The following is a 25978-nucleotide window of genomic DNA, read 5'->3' on the forward strand; positions in this document are numbered from 1 at the left end:
TTTTATATATATATATATATATATATATATATAAAAGTCTTGTCAGAGCTGAGAGGCATAGTAGCATTAAGCTATTATGATTTACTGGCTATGCCATTCTTAAGCCAGAGATAAAGTGGATAGTTCTTTAGCTGGACACTTCGTAAAGGATTTGTGCTGGGGACCACTGACACTCTGCTGACATAAAGAATTCAGCCTTGAGCATGCAATAGAGAGAATTTCTATATGTTTCTATCACATTTAAATCTCTATATTCAGTTCCCCAAGACTAAAGTGACTGTAGGATGAAATTTCCTATTTTTCTCCTCTATGAGGATCAAGGATTTTAGAATCTGCATTAACTGAAAATATTTGTTTCCTTTATGTTATATTGGAGTAAAGGTTTTCACATAGGTCGGTGCTTGCAACTGGATAGGCTTACCTTCTGATGCTGTCAAAATCATGTCCAACCTCAAACGTCTCAAAATAGCATCATGTGATGATGCAATACCACTGAATTTTCCCCAGAGTTTTGGCATCAGGTCATGTTCTATGACTTTCTTTTAACCTAACACTTCCTGTAACTACATTTCCAAGTTTTCCCACATTTACAGTTGGTAAGTTTGGTCTGTTAAAGAGAGAGCAGTTTTGGATCTTCAGTTTTGAAAGCACATGATCTCATTTAGTTTTAGAAAGCTAATTATGGTTAACTAGAAGTACTCAAAAAGTACTCAAAAGACCTAATACAAAAATTGTGTTTCGTTCTTGCCAGTGGTTTGATAAATCCAAAGGATACTCCTCTGACAGGCTGAAAATGCCAAACTTCCATTATTGTCAAGTCACTTGACACTCACATTTTGTCGTTTTTCAGACCAGTTGAAAAGAAATACAAAATAATTATCATATGTAGTAGATTTATTTTTACCTTCAGTTACCCCACAAATAAATGAACATTAAGCAAATATTTTAAACCACAGATGACATTTTAGGTTTGTAAAAATAGACATTATGTGCACTCTCATTTTCAAAAGGATTTTCAGATCTATTTTATGGGCTTTATCAGTGGAAAAACATAAATGCTACAGATAGCCTCCATGAGGACCAGAATTACATTTTGTGCCCAAAAATAATTCAGGAACTAATCTTTGAAAGGGTGCAACACTTTTTTTATGTCTGCTTTTGATATGCATACATAAATTATAAATGCAGTGACACACACATTTTAATAACATTTAAACTCTGAAATAATACTTTAAGACATTTTTAAAAGTCTTTGAATATGTGGACATTTTATTTCAAGCTTTGGGATGCATCTGAATTTTTAAAATAAATTTAAAGTATGTACAGCTTCTTACTTTGATTCCATATTCTTCTTACATTTTAAGCTTCTTATATTGTAGAATGGAGAAAGTATGTAAGATATTTGCTACTGAGTTGCTACTAGTCTTTTAAGCTTGATATAAAATTTTGTAGATTTTTCTACTTTAAAGTGGATTCAAAATACCCCAATAAATAATTTCTGATTTGTGCTGATATTTTTTGAAAATTCTAAGGTTCAGTTTGTCAGTCAGGTGTATATATGTAGCTGGCACCTACCTGAAAGCAATGTAGCTCATAAAAGTTTCAGAAATTGTTTTAAAACTTTATTCATTCAGCCTTTTTTTTTTTTTTTTTTCCTTAGGACTTCACCAGGCTTTTTATAAAAGATCTTTCCTTTGCTTATTATAATTAACATTTATTTTTAAAGTTGTCCAAGTTATAATTTACCACCAATAAAGACATTATGATGATATTTCCCTATTGTTTCTATTATGGAAATTGAAAGATGGAGATGCAAAAACCAGTACCATTCTCTGCAGAAAGGTTTTAAATTTACCTTCATTCTAAATTTACAGTGAGTTCCTATTAGAGTTGTTTGGTTTGTTTTTCCCAAAAAACAATGTATATGTGTACGTGCCTCAGAACAATTTTCTACTAAGTGATGTGAAAGCTGATGTCACTGCAAATCACTAAAACAATGTAGAACTTCTGTTTTACTTCTTACTAAAGTCTTTATTAGACTAGCCATTTTATTGTATGAATTGATATTTATCCCTTATCACAGTTGCTGCATCAGAAAATTGAGTCAATATAACCCCAAATTCAAAGCAAAATAAGCAAAATCTGTTTTTGGCATACATTAATGGTACTTGAATAATAGATGGTAGAAGCAGACATGAACAACTGCTTATTTTGTACTATCCATGTAAAATAGCTGCTTTTCTAATGATCTGTCAAGTTTCTCCACTTGTTAGGGCCTGGCCTGTATCACTTGGATGGCTTTGGTGTTTGCATAGATACTTAATTTAGGTTAAAAATAATGTCTTGATTACAGCACTTACATATATACTGTAGTAATCATGTAATACCTTGGCTGTCTCACTTTTTTTATTCCAGTACAGCTGTTTTAGTTTATACTTCATTGAGTTATGTTGGCATCTTCGAAGATAATATTTTAGCAGAATTTTACTGGTATAATATACTACTGCTGGCTAATAGGGACTTCCACTTCCCAAGAATCCCACAAGAAAATGTTTAAAAGCTTCTACTTTGGGATCAGGCAGAAGTCCTGACACTTGTACTGCAGTTCTAAGCTGTTAATGGCTTTTTGTGTGCATGCATATATTTGTGTGTTAATGTAAGACTAACATTTTGGGTAAACGGTAACTGCTTCATAGCCTTCTGGTGGCCTCATGCGAGCTCGTGCATGAGCTTCACAGTATAGTTGGCCCTCCACAAAGAAGTAGCCTTTTTGTTTCAGGTTGAGATTGCAGTCAGAGCACACAAAACATTCTGGGTGCCGATATTTATCACGTGCCTTCACCACTGTTCCTCTATATGGAAAAAATGAAAAGAAAACCCCAATTAATTCATATGAATTTAAAGTGAGAAGAAACTACAATATGACACAAAATAAATTCTAGATCTTAAGGCTTTCAGGCTGTTAATCTGGTTTGTTTGCCAGCTACTTTATTATCTTAAGGTTGGAAACTAAGTGGCATAAAATGTCGTAGAGTTGATCACATAATTCAGTAGTTTATTGGAAAAGTAGAGTTTGAAGAAATAGTTTGGTTACAACACAGAAAGTACAGTCTAACCTATCAAAATGGTGACACAATGACTTTAAAAACCAATTGTTTTCCTCAGTGACTGTGTTCTCTGAGATTATCATTATCTGTGTTCTTTGCTGAAGTTAGTGATGTCATTCACATAGAAATCTTGTAGTTTTAACACAGGCCCAGAGAGCTTTCTGGATACTCCCACTGGGTTGGGAGAAGGATGCCTTAAACTACCAAGAAACTTGAGAATTCACAGCCTGAGACAATGCAGCACAGGTAACTGCTGGCTTCATTATGGCTTCATTATATGTTAAAGATTGACTTGCAGATGGTCCTAAGAAATCTTAGTGAAAGCCTTGACGGGATTTAGAACAATATATTTTTACATCTTTGTTCTCTGGAAGCATTTTTCTACTAGTACAGATGGAAACCAAGATCATCATTTGGAAAGCATTCCTGTAGTCTGCAGTGGTGTTTGAGGATGTGTACTAGAGATTTCTACAACCAAGAAGAAACAACTTACATAATCCCATTCCCACACTTGTCACACAGTGGCACTTTCTGGACACCAGGCACAGCAGTAGGTATCTTTGTTACAGGTGCTTTCACACTTCTTGTACCCATGGGGCGTCCATCTGAGAATCAAAACAATCCTGTTATGTGCAGGCTAATATAAAAGCATCTGATGCAGTTAAATAGAAAATCACAGAATCATTCAGGTTGGAAAAGACCCTTGGGATCGAGTCCAACCATCAGCCCTACTCTACAAAGTTCTCCCCTACACCATATCCCCCAACATCTCATCCAAACGACCCTTAAACACATCCAGGGATGTAACTCCACCACCTCCCTGGGCAGCCTATTCCACTGTCCGACCACTCTTTCTGGGAAATTTTTTTTCCTAATATCCAGTCTGAACCTCCCCCATTGCAGTTTAAAGCCGTTCCCTCTTGTTTTGTCACTAATTACCTGTGAGAAGAGACCAGCACCAACCTCTCTACAATGTCCTTTCAGGTAGTTGTACAGAGTGAGGAGGTCTCCCCTCAGCCTTCTCCTCCTCAAACTAAACACTCCCAGCTCCTTCAATCACTCCTCACAGGATTTACTCTCCAGGCCCTTCACCAGCCTCGTTGCCCTCCTCTGCCCTCGCTCCAGCACCTCAATATCTCTCTCGTATTGAGGTGCCCAAAACTGGACACAATACTCCGGGTGTGGGCTCACCAGTGCAGAGCACAGGGGGACTATCCCCTCCCTACTTCTGCTGGTCACACTATTTCTCATACAAGCCAGGATGCCGTTGGCTTTCGTGGCCACCTGGGCACACTGCCGGCTCATGTTCAGCTCCTTGTCAGTGAGAACCCCCAGATCCGTCTCTCCCAGACAGCTCCAGCCACACCTCCCCAGGCCTGTAGCCATGCATGGGGCTGTTGTGGCCCAAGTGCAGGACCTGGCACTTGGCCTTGCTGAAGCTCATCCCGTTAACACTGGCCCACGGATCCAATCTATCCAAGTCTCTCTGTAGAGCCTCCCTATCCTCATGTAGATCTACACTCCCGCTTAACTTGGTGTCACCTGCGAACTTACTGATGATACACTCTGTGTCCTTATCAAGATCATCGATAAAGTTGTTAAACAGAAATGGTCCCAACACCAAGCCCTGAGGAACATCACTTGTGACTGGCTGCCAGCTGGATTTAACTCCACTGACCACCACTCTCTGGGACCGTCCATCCATCCATACTTTTCCTGTAAATACACTTCTGGATGTATTTACAGGCTTTCCCTCACATCAACAAACAATGAAATTTCTCTATGTGAGTTTAGTGGGCCAGATTCTACCTCTTTGGAATCAGGAAAAATATTGTGTAGTTGTAGCCAAAAAGCAAGTACAAAAGTGGTTATATATAGTGCTCTCTGTCTCATAGACATCATTTAATTTTCTGATAGTAGGTCTTGGGTAAAGCAGGAGGGAGCAGAGGAGTTGACTTTAACAAAGCAACATAACATAGTCAAGACCTATTGTTAGAAAGCTTCTTATTTATATAACTAACCATATGACAAATTCAAAAAGATTAATGACATGATATGAAATGAGAATTACAGCAAAATATAGGAAAATACCAAGAAAAATCCCACAATGATATATATTGCCAGATGTATTTATCCCTTCTCTGGTAAATACTGAGATATAAAAATTAAAATTTTTTAATATTTACCTTTGGGTTAATTTTTGTTATATTTTATTTTTTACACATACTGTAAATATAACAAACTTGCATCCTTTATAATGTTATTATCAGAACTTCTTCATTTGAAGGAAATATGACGGTAAATTATAGTCCTCTTCAATTTTTATTTAGAGTGAAGAGGGGCTGAATGAAACTTATTTTAGCAATTGGTTTAAATTTCTGTTTTCCTGGACGTGGAAGAGAGTGTTCTCTTTCTTGGTGTTATAAGTATGTGCAGCTTGTCCCAAAAGTTCTCTTGCATAAAACTTTTTATCATTCAGTTAAACTCAACTTTGTACATTAACAATCTTAAAATCTGAGAAGAGATTCTGAAAAATGTAATTAACACCCCCATTTTATTCAAACAGGAGATTTCTCAGTATAAAAGCAAGGGGAAAAATGCTAGGAGGCTGGTGTGCTATCTATAAAATTTAGAATGACTTGGGCTTTCAGAAATTCTTTAGTTCTGATATATTATATTTTCTTCTCAGATTCCCCCTTCCCACAAACATTTTAAAATGCTTTGAACAGATAGAATATGATTAACCACCTTCCTCGGAGACTAAATTCTGGAGCACCTTAAAGGAGCCAGACTGGCGAGGTTGACTGGGCTCCTCCTGGTTGGCATGCAGCATCTTGTACACGTCAGACTGAGGCACTGCGTTGGGAGATGGGTCACTGTATCACAGGGAAGAAGAGCAGGTAAAGTAGTTTAACAAACTTCAAAACAATTGCTCTACCAGGCATAGCATATGATACAGGAAACAAACATAAAGACAGTGTGTTTCTGCAACTACTTCCAGGTAGCATTGCTTTATATAGCCTCCTCTTGATCTAAAAAGTGCTGAAAAAAATAATCGGTGTAATTTTTACAAAAATAAATCTGCAAACTCATGAAAGAATTTCCATAATTACTGTTCTGTCTCTAATGGCATTTGGAAATAGGCCATTACCTGTGTTTAACCTCAAAGCAGTTGCATTCCTGTAATCAACTGCTGTTTTACCAGGTGTTCTTTGGTATGGTATCCGGAAGTTCTGTTTTCACAGCAGCTGGCCTGAAGAATGTTAAAATCACAGCTCATATCGGTACATAAGATCAGCCAAAATCTAAGCAAACAAATCTTTTCGGAGAGTATCATGATGTGAAGGTGTTCTTCCTTTTCTAGGTTGGCTCAATCATTGGTTATTATAGTGATTATTTGGCTAAGATAATCGTTAATTATCTAACTTACAGAGATGACAAAAAAGATTGCAGTAGGTATTGCATAGTAAGAAGCATTGAAAAGTGAATACTAATGAATGGAAATTCCATTTCTTAATTTAATTAGAATGAGATACGCTTTACTTTTCATAACGCCATTTTTATGATAAAAATGTAAAGTAAATTATTGTCCAAATAACTGTTGATGATTGAATTTCCAATGACATGTGAGCTGAAGATTTTGCTGAGAATATTTCTGTGATGAATGTTTTAAACTGATCATGATAACTAACATCCTAAGTAATAGTTGAGAGGAAGAGTAGGTAACTATATGCACTGCTAAGGAGTTAGGCTGAATGTGTGGCATTTATACATTTCAAACCACTACTGGGACTAATTAGAAAGGTTCAAATTTACTTTGATTAAGTCTGTTATTTCACTGAGATACACATAAATGTCCAGTTCATATTTCCTGTTACAACTGGCCTCCTACTCTCTGTTAAACCTTAGGTAACTTTCCACTGGAAATATGCAACTAATTCCACAAGGAATTAGACTGGGTTGTGCTTCATATGTTTCGTTTTTGGTTTTGTTTTTTTCCTGTGGTAGCATCTAAGCTGTCAGATGGCACAGTGAGAGCAGCAGCAGTTGGGCAGTGACTCCTCTTGCTTATGTTAATTGCTTGCATCTTCAGATTTCTCTGAGCCATCTTTAAGCTGGTGAAGAAACTACCACTTTCTTCTCTTGTCACAAGCTTTTAACGAATAGAAGGAGCTGAGTTTTTACAGTTCTCACCAATGGCTAATTAAATCCTTGATTCCTTTTTACTAAAATATTTCTAAACATCAAACAAGTGATAATACAATTACATACAGAAGGCAAAAGAAACCAGACAGAAAAGCGTGAGATAATGTTTCTAATTACATACATAGGGAAAACCAATCCCACAACAAGAGAGACATTTCAAACCTGTGTAGAGAGTCAGTTCTCAAACTGGGAATGCCCCAGGCATTTGTGAAATCTGATTACTCTGGGCTTAATCCATGATTTCAGAATAAAGAAAAAGCAAATTTTTCTTTTATTGCTCTCCAATTGTTGTGATTAAGGATAAATATTCATGCAGTAGAGTAACATCACTCTGCAAATGCTTAATGAACTATGGTTTTGGTTTCATCAGATAGGGTGAACTTAATACTTCTATATAAATATGATTTCTATGGTTAGTAATAGCCCAAGTCTTCAAGGTGCTGAAGAAGGCTCATTGGTGCCAGTGATTATTACTTATTTAAAATATTAGTAATTAGCTTTAATTTACACCATACATATTATGAAATAAGTACTGTTGTAAAACAGAAAAACAAGTGAATATTATGCAAAAGATAAAGCAACGTGAATGACAAACTGTCCCTTGAAAAAAATGCTTTAAAACTTTTCATTGTATAATCGTCATTGCTATCCAGATACACAAGATTCCTACCTGACTTTCAGTCATTGCAATGGATAGAATTCATAAGTCAGAGATGGATTTGTAGGCCTACAAATCAGTTCTGGCTCTTTTTGGAAAAGAGCTAGTCGTACTGAATGAGTTGTCCTGAACTGGAGTTAAATATCTAGAACATTATGAACATCTACAAGATTTCCTGAGCTTCATAACCTGAATTTCAACAGTTGAAATAAATTTGAGTTAATAATAGTATTTTATTAAGAATAAGTAATTAAATGATTATTAAATAGTTATGATAATAAATAGTTCTGAATTTTGGAGGGAATCAATCTTGGAGTGGTCAGTCAGCTAATAGTCCAGGTAGTATCATCAGGTTTTTTTTATTATCTACAAATAGAAGATTATTTCCTATGAAATATTTATTTGTAAGTTCTGAAGGACTCCTTTAATACTTTGGGTAAAAATAATAAATTACTAATACTTTAATGAAAATATTGAATGGCATTAAATGACTTAGGTTCTCTCTAACCCTTTTACCCATTTTCATAGAAACTGTGATATTAACAAAGCTCATGATTTTTGGTATATTCTGAATTTGTATATTCATAAATATTAAAGATACTGCTCTAATTACCTTATTATGGGTGTTTCCCCCAGAGCTGTAGAAACTTGTCCTTGCAGTGTTTCCATGATATTGTCATCTGAGTACAACTGCATAGGTGTGTTAAACTGAGCATGTACAATCTTGACACCAGGAAGCTCCATTTCCAAGGGAATGTTAGGGGCCATCTTAGACACTGCTTTCAGCTCAGTAGGGCAGATAGAGCTAACCGTGCTAATCGAAGAGGGGGTACTACGTCCACTGCCACAGTCAATCCCCGAAGGAGTGCTGCATCCACTGTGTTAATAGCCAGATTACAGAAGAGTGTGCAATGCGTATTGGATTATAGAGAATAAAGACAAAAGTACAGGAATATAGTGATGTTAACAGCGCTGAAAAGTGTAAATAGAACAGATACAGAAAAGCAAAAGTATAGAAAGTAGAGAAAAGCAAAAGTATGTGCATTCATTGAAAAGTATTTTCCTGTAGAAAATATCAATGCCAGTTATAAAGCAGTCTTTAACATTCTGGCATGCATTTTCTTTAAAGATAGTAAAATTTCTTTGATAGATTGAATAATATAGAACATAATATTACTTTACATTTTTAAAACTAGATTTTATTGAGGATTATTTAAGCCTCCCTAAAATTGCCTGTAATTCTTAATGTCTACAAAAGGGTAGCATACCAAGGTTATGTGAGTTGTCCATGTCAGTGACAGAATAAATAATTGCACTACTGGAATCTTTGACACATCATTCCAGTCCTGTACCTCACAACCATCTCAGTCCACAGTTGAAGAGCCTACTATAGTGTAAAATAATGAATGTGACATTTCCTAGATTTCCTTAAATTCTACAGTAAAATATTTATTAATCTTTTAAAATTAGTTTAACAACATATATATATATATATATATATATATATATTAGTATCTGTTGAACATTTTAAAGAAGAAAAGATACAAAAACAGCCAGGCATACTTTTGCATTTCTAAATTACAGTGTTTCCAGTAGAACATAAAGTGGTCCTTCACAAGAACAATAGATATGTATTCAGAGACTTAATTTTACTGCTGTTTTGTAGATTTTACATATAATTTATATATAAGCAAAAAGATGTACAGTTTTTTAGAAATATTCATGTTGCTTGACATTACTGAAATAGTTACTGGACAACAGTTTGACTCCAGTCTTTTCTCCATACCCCTCAGAGGTTTTCTTTGTTATGGGATATTTCTTTGCTGTTCCTGTGTAACAGCCCATAACAAGGCTTTCCACAGTCGTTGGTTACCATTGATGTGATATTTGGAGCTATGAGATGATAAATACTTGATATCTTTCCTTCGACCTGCATATCAGGGTTGTGGTTAGTTCCTTCTAAGCGGAATGTTTCTCTGTAAACCTGGGAGAATACTCTGTTTCCCAGTTTGATAGTACAGTGCTCTGCCCAGTAGCTAATTTTGGGTGGAGAAGATGGCTCAGAATTCTCCCTTTGATTCAGAGGGAAATTTGTGTAGGACCACTTTCTCAAAAATGTAAAGGGAAATATATATTCTACCATCAAAGACATATCAAAAGAATGCTAATTTCAGAAACAGTAGTCAAGCCTTAAGGCAAAAGTACAGTTCTGCATCACTGCTTAGCAGGAACCAGCCAAAAAATTCACACAAGGACAACTTATAAATTCACAGTCTTTTCTTTTGGAATAATCAAGACCACCTTTAGATCCTGCAGTAGAATAAGTTTTGTCAGTTTTGATAGTGTTAGTAAATGGAACGTAGCAGGAAAAGGCTAGAAAAAGCACAGCTTTTGCTATGAGCAGCCAAAGTAATGTTAAAGCAGAATAAATTCTAAGGAAAGTATAAATAAAACATAATGATATATTAAGTATAATTTCCAGTTAGTTTTGCCAGAGTAAAGTCCCAAATTGTGGCTAATGTCCAATCTGGTAGCTCAAACCCACAGTCTGGAATTGGCTCCTCTTTTAGTGAAAGTCCTGTGGAGTGTCAGCTGTCTGTCCCAAAGGGATATTTACAGTCAAGGTGGTAGTTTGGGTTTTGATGTGTTTAACAGAGGATGTATATTGAGCCAAACTGATGACAAAGTAGCAGACAAACAGTGTGACAATCACAGTTTTGTAGATGTAACACCCTGTGTCAGAGACGCTGCAGTTTGTAAATAAAAATTTCTCCAGCGCTAGAACACTTGACAGACCTTGCCCAACTGAAGTTCTGAAACTTGTTGTATCACTGCTAGGTTTATTTTTGCAGGTTTTTTCCCCACCTGACATGCTGAAAAATGGCCATTTACTTCAATATTTTAATGGAAAATACTGTGTAATAGAGGTTTCTGAATTAGGAGATTAGGCTCTTGATATACTCATTTGAATCTCCATAAATCTGATTAGTAACCTGGAAATGGTACCTGGTGGTCCAAAGGTTAGTGTAGGCACTATATGTAAGTGCTGCCCACAGTTAAAGGCCGTGCATGTTTGCTAAGGACTGTTTTGTCTTTTCTCCCGGATCAACATCAAACTGCAAGGAGAGATGGGCACCTTTCCTCCGTTGTGGCGGTGTTCTACATTGGTAGTTCTTGTTCACAGAAGGATGGGACTCTATCCATCTTCTACAGTCTCCTCTTTATCACTCAGGTAGTTGAAAAATTTAACACATCTCATAAAACTGATAATCCATATGAGAATGTCCTTTGTACACAGGAATCAATTACCATCCTGTTATTCTGGTTGGTTGTCAGACTTAAATTGGTATAATTGAAATGCAGGCATTTTAAACGTTCAGAACACTGTAAGTCCACTGGTGAAAACTGCTACTGCTAGAAAAGATAAGGGGAGCATCACAATGTATTTCATCACTCAGGTGCTTTTGAGCTTCCTTGCATTTTTAGCCACAGAGTTTGCATTTTTTTCCCCTATGTATTTAATAATATAAATAATAGTGAGGCATTTCATCCCCAGTTATGATAGAGGAATATTACACTAAAATGGTAGATGTAAATATATAAGCTTTTCTGCATTTTAGAGCTTTACATGTCTGTGGCATCAGATAGTTCTATTTTAGCTCTGCATTAGCATGCCTTCTGGATAGAGGTCTGCTGAAAAACAAACAAAATCTCTGAATGGCCTAGATGTAGCTTATATAACTAGCTGTCCTTAATTTAGCAAGTTAGCAAATTACATATATTTGCATTTGGACAGAAGAATTTCAGAGTGCCGTAGATTTTTAAGTATACAATACTTGGTGCTGTAGTATAAACTGAATCAGGTTCATGAATATGGTTACTTCAGAATCTTATAACTGAGATGGGAGTGTGGACCTGCTTTCTTTTGGAAATTGAAATTTGAATTTCAAGCCCGATCTCTGCAAGTCAACAATTTTTTTTTTTTTTTTTTTCATTTTTTTAAATTTCAGTGTTAAGCTATATGCTACTATAAGTAAATTTCAAATGCATCAGTATGCTTTATTAATATGAATGGTGAGTATCCATTAAAAAAATAACACCATGCATCCAAATCCAACACAGCACTCCGAGTTTATAACCTGCTTCGGCCTGAGACTATGAAAGGTTTGGGCCGAATATTATGCTTGTGTTCAAAGTAGTTCATATCCTGTAAAGAAAAGAGGGTTAAAATAACTTTCTTTGGCCTACAAATGCTTATTTCTAGATAAAAAGTAGCTAACAAAGTTCTAAAATTCTAACCATGAAGTAACTGTGTTTAGGTTGTACATTCCCGGTACTCAAAGTACTATCACTTTAGTGTTCAGAAACATTCAGAGTAAAGTGCAGTTATGAGAGAAGGATGGTAGGTAGTGTTGCAGCTCAACATAGAGGGAAAATTTTAGCTACCAGCAGCGTTGCTACTGCGGAGTTGAATGGATAGTTTTCTGTGTTGAAAAAAATTGCTTCACTTATCACCATTTTTTTTGGATAATCAATAAACTCCTGATTATCAGAAAAAACAGCAAGAGCTGGACTTTTAAATTGAAAACAGAACAGATAATGATCATGTATTATAAGTAAATACCAGTACTCACTTTTGCGATGAGTTAGGAATGAGACCCCTCAGTTGTCCATGAAGCGCGTCTTGAATATTGCCAGATGAATACAGCCCAATTGGAGAATTATAGGAGGAGCTCACTACCTGTCTTTTGTCATCAATATTTGCTGCTGCAACAAAAGGCTGGGCCCTTCTGTTGTGAGCTGTACCAATAGGCTTGAATTCCTGTACATGATAGGCAGACAAAATACACAAAGCTACAATGCACACCAAAGCTAGTAATGAGTAAAACTGACAATATCAGTATTGTTAATCTCTGCATTTTTTTACTTTTGTGACTTTGTTATTTTTTTAACTGGTGCAAGCGTACTATATTTTTCCATGAACTTTCTATATGCTACTTAAGCCATACACATTCAGAGACTGTTATTTTCCTGCCTCAGGGCAAGCAGAAGGCACTCCATGTTTGTGAATAGCATACGACTTCAAGAAGAAATGGGAGAGATGAATATTATAGTGATCTGTATTGTATTGTTCTCTGGATTTTTCTCTGTTTACCTTCTTTTAGAAATACCTCATGTATAGTTAGCTTAATTGCTTTGCTTAAGTAATAATCTCTGCCTTCTGCATTTTTGTCACATACTGATGGAGTGACTCCTAAAGTATAAAGATTTTATTGTAAATATCTTGCCTAGAAAACACAAAATTTTTAACACTCACTTTAACTGAAATAGTCTTAAATGTACATCAGATTGAGGACATCCTTCTGAACTTTTCCGTACTTCAAAGCATACCTGTGTGTCAAAAATTGTGATGCTGTATAATTGAAAGATAATGTGAAATCATCATAAATAAGTAAAACCCAGGAATGGGTAATTTGGAAATTTTCATAGAAATCTTTGCCAGTTCTCTGGCTTGGCTTTGTTTCTGAGTGTGTTGGGGTACTAGAAATACACCTACAGTACTATAAACCATATCTGTATTTATGTTGCTATCCCACTGTATCATATGACCTATAGACGGTCTAAGTTCTGGTACTGCTGAATTGGATTTATTTCAAACTGTTGAAGCTTGTATCTTAGGTACGGGAGGTTTTGGCTTAATCACTGTGTATAGGTTACACTGTCTGGTATTTGCTATCACATATTTTTAATGGTGACACACCCAATATCTTCATCTTTAAAATGATTCAGGTGTAATTGTGGTCTGTCACTTACGTCTTGCAAGCTGTACAAACTAGTCTCCTAGTTCTGCTAAATAAAACTCAAAGCGGGTTTTTGATTCAGAAATGCCATTTAAGATTACCTTAGCCTTTAAGAATGCTAGAAAAATTTCCGCTTAGAAAAAATACAATCTAATACCAAACACCAAAATAGATATTTGAATATTCAAATCCACAGAATAAATCAAGATAATAAGAGCAGATTAGATAAGCATGGACACATTTTTGACATCTGTAGATTTTTAGGCATTCCTCAGAGCATTATTTCCTTTCTCAGACAGTATCAAGTCTCTGTTCAAAGTTTCAGTGAATAATTTATAAAAATTATGAAAACCTGAATGTGAATTGGCCCTTTGTTTTAATTTAAAACAACAGATTCAGAAATATATTTAGGAACAGATCTAAAGAAAAGTCATGGATATATAGAACATGCAACCAGAAAATGCAAACAGTAAAAAGCAGTTTTATTAAATGAAAATGTTTAGCAGCATTGCACTAGAAGAGGCTACTGAAAGCAGCAATCAGATAAATGAGCACAAAGATTTTACTTTCCTTGTTTCTGTCTAACAGAACCGGGTTGCAGTTAACAAAATGTATTAGTAAATGGAAATAATCTACTAGTGTTTAGGATAATGAGGTTCATGTCTCCTTAATGAAAGATATTAATGCCAAAGTATTTAAATTCGATTTAAATCCATGTATGATACAAAACAAACAAAACCAACTGTGAACATTGCAATTTCATCCCCTTTTTTATTTCTTGTTTACAAATAGACATCACAGAAGACACATGGCACCATAAAGCATGTTTACAATGTAACAGTTGTGAAACAAGTATTTGCAGTTAGTTAAATTCTGTTTTCTTTTTAACTTATCTATTCATATAAAATGTCAGTGACAGAACATACAGCAGTAAAAATAGTCCAGCTCTTGTGTTTATTTGATCTCATTGAATCTGTGAAAAGTCATCCTTCAGTTCAAAAGCTAAATGAGAACTGGAGATTGTTGAAATTTCTAATTAGGAATATACAATTATTACAGTATTTAATTTCTTATTTTTTTTCCAGCTGACTGGTGTCTTTTCTGCAGGGCTAACTACATTTTGCATTGATATAGGTATCAGGTATAGAAAGAATGTAGCCCCCAGAGTCTGCAGAAATGCATCCAACACGGACCGTATGATAGCATTCCTTGGGGATAATTGCTATGACAGCACACAGATGTTTACATTTTGGAGGTATCATGTAACTGAAATTGTCTCTGAATGCTGTTGTGGAAAAGGGGATAGGTCCTCACAACTAGACTAGCACAATTATACTATTTCAAAACTTGATTAGAAATGGTAATAGACTATAAACTTACTTTTTAGAATAGCGGGCTGGGGGTTTTTTAGATTTTTATGCTTATCTATGTGTAGAGTATATTTATTTCTCCTAGGAATGTATAATGTCTTTCATGGCCAAAAATTCATGAGGTTAAAGAAACTTTGATGTTGTACTGTTTTCACTACTGGTGGGTCTCCTGTGTTGTGAAAATATGAAGTAAATTTTAACTTAAAATTTCAGCAATTGGAGAAAAAAAGGCTATATTTTTTTCATAGGGGGATCAGAGTGATGGATGTTCTTGGATGAAAGAATTTAGTCTAAAATGTAAATCATCCCTAGAGTGGTTTAAACATATTAGTTTACAAGCATTGCTACCTTCTGGGGCCTACTATTTATTAAATATACTTGGTGCTCTTGATTTTCCTAGGAAGGAAAAAAATAGACATACTAAAATGAAGAGTCTGACTATTTAATCTAGAAGAAACGGTTTTCCTGATTGCCCAAAGGACACTGCTTTTCAATAGTCTGCCAAATAGCACTTTGTGAAATACTGTGATTTATTTCTAAGTAGCTATCCTTTTTAGGAATGTAGCTTTCATGCGAAGGGATTGCTCCCCTGTCGTACATGCCTACATGGTTTTCTTGACAGCTTTTTTAGTGATTTTGTTCCATTGCTATTTATTTTATGTGTATGCTAGCTATTCCACAAAAATATTCATTTAAAATAGTTTTTTGCTTCTTCACTATACTATGTCCTACCACTGAAGAGGCTATGTTATTTCTGATGAATTTTGCTTAATGCAAGTTTTTAGATTGGAAAGAGGAGAGAGAACTGGAACACTGAAATGCCATATTCATGTTTGGGAGTATGTCCATGAAAACAGAATTGGTGGAAGTATTTATTGTGTAGGGTTTACTGAAATGGAATCTACATTTACATTTTTTCTAGGTTAGCACAGAATAAATACTTTGACATAGTTGCTTTGATCTTGGCCTTCCAGGATCAACAGAATGCTTTTCCCTCCCCTGTCTTGAGAGAACAGCAAATGTTCATGTAGGTTAAAGAGGAATAAATAAATAAAGGAATAAAGCAGTAATTGTAGATAGTAGCTAGCTGATTAACTATTAACAATACCGAAACTTTGGCTCATAGCTTTGCACAAGGGACTGGGTGTGAGTTTGAAGATAGAGGAGGATTTCAATTGATTGGATTTGCTTTGGTCATATACAAGGATCAAGACTTTGCTGGTCAGAATTAGTGAATGGTTTGCTTATTGATCAGTGTGTGGGTTTTGTACAGATTTGTAACTTTCAGTTCTGTGCTGTACTGTAAAATTGTATGGAAGTAAAGAGATCCAGCATTAATGGACCTCTCTGTTACATCAAAATTACTTTTGTGATGTGATGAGTGCATTGCTTCTTACTTGACATTTATTCCTGATTGAAGAACCTCCTCGTATTATGAAGAACCTCTAAAAGAGTTAAAGCAGCTTAAACCATATCAGAGTGAAGGGAGATACTTTCTTTCCATAATAAAACTATGGTGATACTACAGTTTTAAAGAAAAATGAGGATGTGTTGTAACTTGTTAATGTTTTGTTTCAGTTATAGCTGAATAATCAAAAACATCCATTCAGATAAAATGATTTGGATAGATATCATAATTATGATGGCCAGCTTAAACTGACAGATAATGGATGAAGTGCTATGCAAAGAATTTTAATGACCACAAGGGAGATCATTTAGAGTGTATAAAGGTGCATGGATATGGTTAAGTAACTTTTAACAATTCATACCTGTGGTTCAGCTTCCAAATTTATCTTGAAGGGATGCGCTTTGCCATCTTCTGAAACTTGAGGGGACCATAATTTAGTTCCTGTCCTAGAAAGAAAGAAAGGCAGAATTTAAGTAACTCGAATTCTTACAGAGTTGTATGTGTCCCTGTAAAATGTAATGCAGCTTGAAAATTTGCTGTTTGTTCTATGTTTGTTTTAATGTTTTGATGGAAAGATACTTCAACAATATATGATATGTACTATATGTAAACAATATATAAAAAGTGTATTTACTTTTATAAAAATTATGTATACTATGAATAACGGGAAATAATTTGTTAGTAGTTACTAAATGCAAAGGGAAATGGAAATTAGTGCCTTTCTGACCTGAGCCGACTAAACTGTTGTTTTTTTAATGGTTGATAGAATGCATGTTGGGTCCTCAGAGTATTTTGCACAAGTGAAAATACTACTAATAATCCTAAACCAGAACAACATAAATTTCTCTTTTTATGACCACAATATCCATGCAAAGCCTGCTTTTCAATGTTAGAAAAGTGCAATCTAGGTATGCAAAGTATATGTGCAATTGTAAATAGAAGTTGCAGAGATGAATCTTTCAGTCTCTTAAGCAGGCAAATATCTGTTACAACTCTGTTTTCATTGACAGAGTAAAAATTGGGAGCTAATTTTAAAATAGTGTAATATTAGTGTTAAATATTTATCTAGTAGTTATCTAAATACAAATATTTAGCATTTAAAAACATGCACATATTTCATAGGCACAGTTACTCTTATCGTATTTTGAAAATTGCTTCCTAATTGCTAAATGGCATATGTCAATCTGTAACAGAACCTAGAATTAACTGTAGGAATTTCTAACCGTGGTGTGTGCTCTAGTAATTAGACAATGCTCCTTTAAAAAAACAACCCCTACCTTCTGTATTTAGAAAGAAATATTGTGGTCAGCTGTAAGAAAGTGCTGTGCCTCCTTGAGGGCCTCAGATAAATCAGAGCTGTCTGATTCCTGGAGACAGCTGAGAGAGCGCACTAGGTGATCCTGATTAAAGGCTGAGCAAACTCAGTTAGGAGATGTGAAGATGCAGGTTGTTTTTCTTGCTTGCTTTAGTTGAGAAAAATGAACACGAAAAAGCTTCTGGACTCATGCATTTTAGGTAAAAGAAGGTTTTTTTTAGTCTTGTTTTGTTTTTAACATTGCTTTGAGAATCCTGTATTTGGCTTAATACATTGTTACCAAAGAGGTAAACCCCCTCCTTTATCACCCCTTAGGAAAATCTGACACGCTGTTGCTTTCTTTCACTAGGAGGATAGGTTAGCAGCTTTGTCTGTGACTGGGACAGAGGCAATGATAAGCACCTGTGGTTGAGGGAGCGTTAGAGAAGACAGATAATTGAACAAGTGATAGCTAGCTGAGCGTTTTATTATTTCCCAAAAATATGAAGAACTGTTTGTTTACTAACAGCAAACACGAAACTTGTGGAGTCAGCCGAGGCAATAGATTGTATGGTTCACAGCTTCCCTCAGGCTACACCACATTTATTGAGATATTATTCTTGTGTCCATGAAGATGTGTTCTGGGGAGTCTTGCCTGATCTGGAGTTGGTGAGATAAGTCCGGGTGCTTATAATTTTAAAGGTTTTGTGAAATTCTTTATTTAAAATAGTTACACTATATAATAGTTGTACTGTGTAATCAGTTGATTGGGTAGCTTCTTCTTTCAGAAGTAAGCAGACATGTACACATACCTCTCTATTTTCAAAGAAAGCTGATGTGTAGCTGCTTTAATTCTCTCCTGGGCATCATTATGTGTCATGTTCTCTGTGCTTAGACCATCAATAGCTATAATAACATCACCAGGGCACAGGTTGGCAGCTGAAGCCTTACTTCCAGGTGTAATCTGAAAAATGAAAATTTAACTGCTTAAGCGCCATGCATACCCCAAAACTGATAGAGAGAATAAACTTCACCATGCTTCCATATTTCCTATTAGGTTGGGGAGAGGGCCTGTAAACAACTATATGATTGCTTACAAAAATGAGTACTTAATTCTGCCAGAGCCTCTGTAATAAATGCTTTATTCATCATAATTTCCATCTAATTTGACACTATCTTCACAATTCTGCATTAAACAGTTTCCACTCTGATTTCTGTAGTTACTGTAACTTGTCTTTGAATATTGTATCTCAACAGCCATTGTGTCATTTGCTTAAAAAAAAAAACAGTTAAGTTTTCCCCTTACAACTCCAGACAATATCAGAAAAATAGAACTGTTAAGAAATTGTGCTACCTAATGTTCATGTGGATGATGTGCCATTGACTGCATAATATAGAAAGCCACTTGTGGTTTTACCACATTTAAGGACAAACACAATAGTTAGTGTGTTTTCTGCTAGCCTGGCCTCTCATGCTGTATTGCTAACTAATCAGAAATATGCTAATAATCCTGAAATGACATTTTTCTTTTTATTCATGTCCAATCCAGACCTTGAACTCCTTAAAGTGCTTAGCTTTAAGACCCGTTGCATTTGAATAATAGTGGTCCTGATCCTTCAAGGCGATCTCTGTGGTGCAATTCATACCTCATGGAAATGTACCGCTGTCAGTGACATTCATAGAAATAGCCCTAAGCTTATCTTTCTATGCTTGCTTTTTTTTTGGTCTTGTTGACAATCTTCTACATCATGGTTAAAATAATTGAAATGCAACATAATTCACTTTTAAAGTAACTATCGTAGAGAGGCCATGACCTTAGATGCTACTAAAGCTTATTTTAGAATGGCAGGCCTTTATCTGCAAACAGATGACTTCTCATACCACTATACCATTTGAACAGATCTTCGGTCACTAAGTGAGATTTAGGTCCCTTAGGTGTGTATTGCTGTTTTAGGTGACCTTTGATAATCAAGACAGCTACATGAAATTGATGGATGTAGCACATAAACTTCTGGGATTCAGGTCTTCTGGAACAGCAGGACAAAGGGGACAGGTTGATTCATCTAGAAAAACACTTCTTATTCTGAAGTAAATAAATCCCAGTGTGAAGGACAAAAACGTCAATATAGTCTTACTTACAAGAGCAGTTCTCTGATCTGTGCCAAATATGAAGTAAAAAAAAACCCTATTGGAGAGATTTTTTTCTAACCGTGGCTTCTGCTACAGCCAAACCAAGAGCTATCTCAATTACTACAGGTAATTAAGTGTTATGGAGGACTGGAAAACATGCTATGGAAATGTTTTTCAATTTTGGTGTTTCCCAGCAGAGGGAGGGAGTAAGCTGCCTGGTATACCTCCAGTATATTCTGCACCCCAGCTACAGTGAACCTGGCAGACTTGTTGCCTCTGAAGGTGACAGCATTGTCAGCATAAAAGCTAAACAGAAATACTCTTTTTGATATGTGTTGCACTGTGTTGGTATTGAAACAATGGCAAAAATTAGCCTAATAGGGTTTTTCTCTCCTCTTTCCAGGTGTCCATCTCTGTTAGGTGTGTCTGAATGCTCAGAGTTTGTTTTCTGGGCTTTTTTTTTTTTTTTTTTTTTCCTGCATTTCAGCATGTAAACTTATTTTTGATTTTGCTGTAACAAATTGCAATGCATGTGCTATTATGAACTTTCCAAATGAGTACTTGTGGCCAGCTGGAGGCTTTAACCCCCTTGCCCTCCAAAAGTGTAGGCTCGTGTGTTGTGTGTTTAACAAGGTGTTAAGGTGGCTGAATAATCTGAATATGAATTGAGAAAGTTGCTCATAAATTCTAAGTCTGAAATCTCCAAAACTGCTTCTCAGACTTCACCAGCTGTAAGTGTAAATGAACAACACTGAGACCACTTAAGTTACTGTAATAAGACAGGGTAGAGTTATGATCGTGCTTCTTCCTTTAACCTGGAATGGCTACTGACTTCATGTTGTGGACATGGATGAAATGACAAACTGCAGCAGAATTCCTACTGTTTGAGTGTGACTGTTAATGGTCTAATAACCAAAATGGGTTCCCTCTCAAGAGCCTGTTTAAATAATCCTTATATAAGTTACTTGGTGGATTATGCTTTTTGTATGTCACAACAAATCATCTGCTGTATCTGTGGTATACTGCAGCAAGGTACTGAGATCATGATCCTGCCTTATAAAGTAGCATATCTGCCTAGCATGGTACCTTCCCTTGCAGCTGTGTTGCCAGTAGGACCTAACGCACTCTGTGTTGCTGGTAATAATGCACAATCCCTTAGATTTTCTTAGCATATTGTCACCAGCTGCAGTGATACCACTTGAACGGTGTTACCATTGTTAGGTGGGAGCAAGGAGGGAAAGGGCCAGGAGTCTCTACTTCCTATTCCTTAGGTGAATTGATTATTGCCAGCCTTCTGGGATGTGTCTGTTGGGCCTTAATACCTTGATGGGGGTGCTGAGCTCTACTTACACAGGCCTTCTGGGGTGCAGAGTTACCTGCCTATCTATTATCCTTTTCCTTGTGTGCTCTTGCTGGGTTTGATGGAAAGAGATCTGCTGCTAGGATGGGGTAGGATGAATATGGCCAGCTGCCAGCTCTTATCTTTTCTCAATATTTCAGGGGGGGAATCTTAACTGTTTCTTATGGGGAAGGGGGGCAGACAAAAATACTGCAGATTACATTTTATAGAAAGGGACCAGGTTGTGTGTGGCAAGATTACACCATATCATGGGTATAATATTGATATTGTGGGTACCTCAATAATGTAAGTGATACTGTTTCTTAAGGAGCTTATTAGTGATGCATTAAGTGTGTATTATGAACACTTAGAATTGTATTATGACTGTGGTGTTTGTTGCTTGCTCACGCTGTCTTTGTAAGGTAAATTCTACTGATGCTTTTGGAAAATTCTTGCCTTGCTATTCAGGACATGTCTCTGGCACACCTGTTGCTCCTATATCCTAGGTATCTCACATTTGGATAAGTACAAGGATATGTATTAAGCATTCATATGATATCAGAGGCTAGATAACTATTTAACCATGTGAGGGGCAATGTCTTCTGTGAAACTCTGAAAACCTCTTTGTATCTGTTAATAGACTTGTGAAGCTTACCATGGCACACCTTCATAAATATTTAGGGCTCTGCATTTTCTTACAGAATTATGAATGTCTGCAGACAGAGTGGCTAAATATAAAACTGAGTTAATATAAATACCTGCATTGTGATCTGTAAAGGTTTATATTAAAATAGAATTTAAATCTGAAAATTTTGCCATTCCCTCCAACCTCTACAGTTTCAATTGTTCCCATAATGCTTTATTCAATATGACTTAAATTATAGGATAGCATTCCTCTAAATAACACAAAATGCTATCTTTTAGTCAGAATAAACTGAAATTGAGTTTCATTAAGACTAGGGTTTTGACTAGTTTCATGGATGTAATCTCTTTGCATCTATGTAAAGTTCCAAGGATTTCAAGAAATGTTTTCATTATTTCTAGTTAATTCATTGTTTCTGACCCTAATAGAAACTGAATGTCTATTTTTAGTCCCCTCCTGTTCTTCCTAGTCTCCCAGTGATCATGATCTGTGGTTTTTGCATTTGCTTGAAACAGTCAAAACAACAGAACAAATTGCAAATGGGTTTTTGAGATGACATCTGTTCTTTTGACAGGTGGATGATGATCTCTTATGTTGTCCGTCTCTCTTGACAAGTCCTGGTAAAGGCTTTCTCTTGTTGAACAAGGACGATAGCCAACCACACTTAACACCTGTCCAGTTGTTTCATTCAAAATGTGTTTAAAAATATTTTTTATTGTTTTAATGGCTAATATTTTTTCTTGACAGTTAAACCAAATGTGAATCATCTGCCAGTGATATCTTTAACAAAAGGAACACCTAGGCCCCAAAAAGGAAGGCATATGGATCTTGTGAAATATTTACTACTTCTTATGGGCTACTACATGAATATTTATTTAGGGACTCTTCTAAATGTATGCTACAGCAACAAAAATATTAAATTTTAAACAAATCTACCATTAATATTCTTGAATTTGAGTTAAGCAGACTTAAACATGTAATTTTTCCATATAAATGTTATTTCATAGTTTTACTTGAAATGTGATTTTGAATATTTCTGTAATATGCTAGAAATCAATGGCTTATGCCTTTTGAGGCATTTGGTAGGTATGAGTTGATCTCAAAATAATTTATTCTTTAGAAAGTTACGTTTATAGTAACATGCTTTGTTATTACAGTTTTAAACTTCATTGCACTTAATCTAAACACAAAGAAAATACAAACCAGACACCACTAAAATATTTTTCATTAGAGATAATGGAAACTATTTTTCTTTTGGAGGCCCATAAAAGGCAATGAAGGCCCTAAACATACAGAGATATTTTTTTTTAATTCAATGTTTTTATCTTCTATTTCTCCAAAGGCTTTGCTGTGTCCTGTGAGTATTTGTTATGAAGCTACACACAGTCAAATAATAGCATTCTGGTTTACTTCTGTTTAAAGTCTTTTATGCTTAGATAAATGGGAATAAGTGATTATTTTTTTTACTAGTATAATACATGGAAGGTTGGTCCTTCCACTTTTCTTGTCTAGAAGCATATTTACTGCAAGGCATCACCAATGGGATCCATCCTTCAAGGCTCTCGATGTTTATTTAATGCCAGGCACAGTGTATATATTGAGTCATAGTGCAGGGCTTTTAAAAAAAAAAAAAGCATTGGTGATTTGGAGGCTTATGGAACACACTGATGTTCTGAAAAGCAGCAGAAATATAGCGAGAGCTAAATCCAGTCTGATGTGCATTGAACACAATTTTGAAAATATACCAGTTATCAAAATACATATCCTGTCTTTTGAGTAGATCTGTCTGTAGATTCAGGGCAGCTGACAGTGTTTTATATGCTCCATTCATCGAGTAACTGTTTTCATAAATAAATTGTAATTAATAGCTCAAAATCCATGAAAAAATTAACGCTTGGATTCTTGCCCTTTAAGGAGGTAAAGTAAATTGTTTCTAAATATGGCAGAAAACCTCATCTCCTTCATATTCAGGACTGGATAGCTTTATAATAATTCACTGATTTAACACCGATGAAAGTGAAAAACTTTGCATATGTAAAAACAGGTGCTGTTGCCTTTGCTGGCAATAATCAGAACTTGATTTAACTAAATGAGTCAGATTAATCTTGTAAAGTTGGCATGGAGTTTGCAAAGCACAAACTTCCAGACATGAGGAGCTGCTGCCAAGCTGTCTTCTCCCCCAGTGATCACAGAGGCTAGTTGTGAAAGTGATAAGAGTGGGGTCTTGTCTTTAGTAGGCTCAAAACTTATTTTCTCATCTGAATGCCTGGGGAAATCATGCCAGAGTTTTTCTGCCACCAAAGCACTTGAATTAAGTTTTTGAGGCATAAAAGTAGAAATGCAGTAGAAAATCTCTTAGACTGGGAAAGCAGTCCCAAAAATATGTCTCACAAAGCTTTGTACAAACTGTTAGCATTCAGCTGGCTCTTCCCCAGAACTAGCAGCTACTTGATAATCTACTCACAGATTTGTCTGTATCTCTGAACTCGAAAAAAGTAACAGGCAAAAATCTGCAACAACTAATAGATGTAATAAATAGAAAGAAATTGGAAAGAATACATACCCTGGTTATGATTAAGGGTTGATTAAAATCTATTCCTCCTGAGAGCCTGAATCCCCAGGGTGCCGGTCCTTGGAGAATAACATTTTGTGGCATTGTGGATAGTTTTTTTGTTGGTTATTGTTCTTTGTTCCTTAGGTCTGTGTGTGGAGCCAAGCTGTAGGAGGAAGGGTGCTGTCAGTAGAGCACCTGCTGAACAGGGCAGTCGACCTTATATACCTCTTAGGAAGTTTAACTCGTCCCACAGCTGCGGGCACTGTGCTTTATCCCCACTCTTTGGGTGACGTCAGCCAGTCCCTCGGCTTCTCCACCCACAGAGGGGAGTATCAAACTTGGACAAATAAAGACTGAATGCTGGAAAGTTTACAACAAATACTTCAGCTTTATCTGCTGCTTCTGCGTCCCCTCAGCCTGACAATCCGTAAGCTTCAGGATGCAGTGTCCTTCTGGTTTCTTAAAGCAACCCTGTTGCTCATTTGATATCATGCTGATTGCATTGCTGGCGCTTGTTTCAACTATGCAATGCAGTGCTCTGTCTTTGTACACGATTCTGTTTCACATAAACAGAAATACTGATAAGGAGATTTCCCCCTCAAGCTCCTATTTTACATCTTGTCTTATTTGTAATGTAATAGTTTATTGCACTAAAAAGTCCTTCCAGCCCCTCAGCTGAGTTTTTTGAGTTACAGTTGCTTGAGACCATGGCATGCACCAGCTCTAATGGCTTGAAAAATCTGGACTGATGTCATGCATATTTCTCATACTGAAGAAGAGAAATGCAGTATTAGCTGCTGATGTCTATTCTCATTGTAGAAATCTTAGATTTTTTTTTTTTTTTTTTTTAAGGTAGTTGCAGATACCTTCTGTTGGGTTTTGGTGTTGCTGAATAAATACATTCCTTCTGGCTTTCTTGAGTCAGCTTGATCAGCTTCCTTCTGAATTCCATATCTCATATTTTGTTCAAAAAGAGGTGGTGAAATTTTCAGTGATGGTGTACATGTTCAAACACTCTCTTTTCATTGTGTTGCAGATTTCTTTTTATATGTGATATTAGCAAAGTTAATATGTGCATGGGTAATGTTCTTTAAGCATCTCTTTGCCCAAACTTTGGCCTATTCTAGGAGAGTAGGACAGCATCTACAGCTCTCATCACACAGTGAGCTGTGTGTTTTTTTTATTTTTTTTCCTCGTCCCCCTAAATGACTCAACAGCAAGTCATCAAGAGCTTGGAAAGAATAAAAACTGATAAGGATATATATTTTAGTGTAATAATAGTAGACATAAGTTTTCTACTTTTGAGGAAAGTTTCTTGTTGGTATTTTTATGTGTTTTGTGTTTTTTCTGGTTGTATTTTGTGTGGTGGGTTTTTTTTGTTGTTGTTTCTTTTGTTGGTTTGCTTTGGTTTTGTTCCTTATGTCAGAGGATTTACCCACTTGTGTTCACTCCGTGCGCTTTCCTTTCT

At 35.8% G+C, this 25978-nt stretch overlaps 1 protein-coding gene across 6 annotated transcripts; it reads right to left on the bottom strand.

Moving 5' to 3' along the window:
- Positions 1-1249: 1249 nt before the first annotated feature.
- Positions 1250-24752, bottom strand: PDLIM3 (PDZ and LIM domain 3). Of its 6 annotated transcripts, none has more exons than XM_074905836.1 (8): positions 24520-24752; positions 18657-18808; positions 16912-16996; positions 12111-12178; positions 8585-8848; positions 5856-5983; positions 3601-3712; positions 1250-2852 (listed from the first exon to the last, which is right to left on the bottom strand). In XM_074905836.1, exons 1-8 carry the CDS (start codon positions 24610-24612, stop codon positions 2663-2665), a joined length of 1092 nt encoding a protein of 363 aa, XP_074761937.1. In that variant the 5' UTR covers positions 24613-24752; the 3' UTR covers positions 1250-2662. The 6 variants fall into 6 exon arrangements, with proteins under 6 accessions (XP_074761937.1, XP_074761938.1, XP_074761941.1 ...); XM_074905837.1 differs by having other exon boundaries at positions 5853-5983; XM_074905840.1 differs by lacking the exon at positions 8585-8848 and having other exon boundaries at positions 5853-5983.
- Positions 24753-25978: the final 1226 nt, after the last annotated feature.

Source organism: Athene noctua, chromosome 4, assembly GCF_965140245.1.
Source record: "Athene noctua chromosome 4, bAthNoc1.hap1.1, whole genome shotgun sequence".
Lineage (NCBI taxonomy): Eukaryota > Metazoa > Chordata > Aves > Strigiformes > Strigidae > Athene > Athene noctua.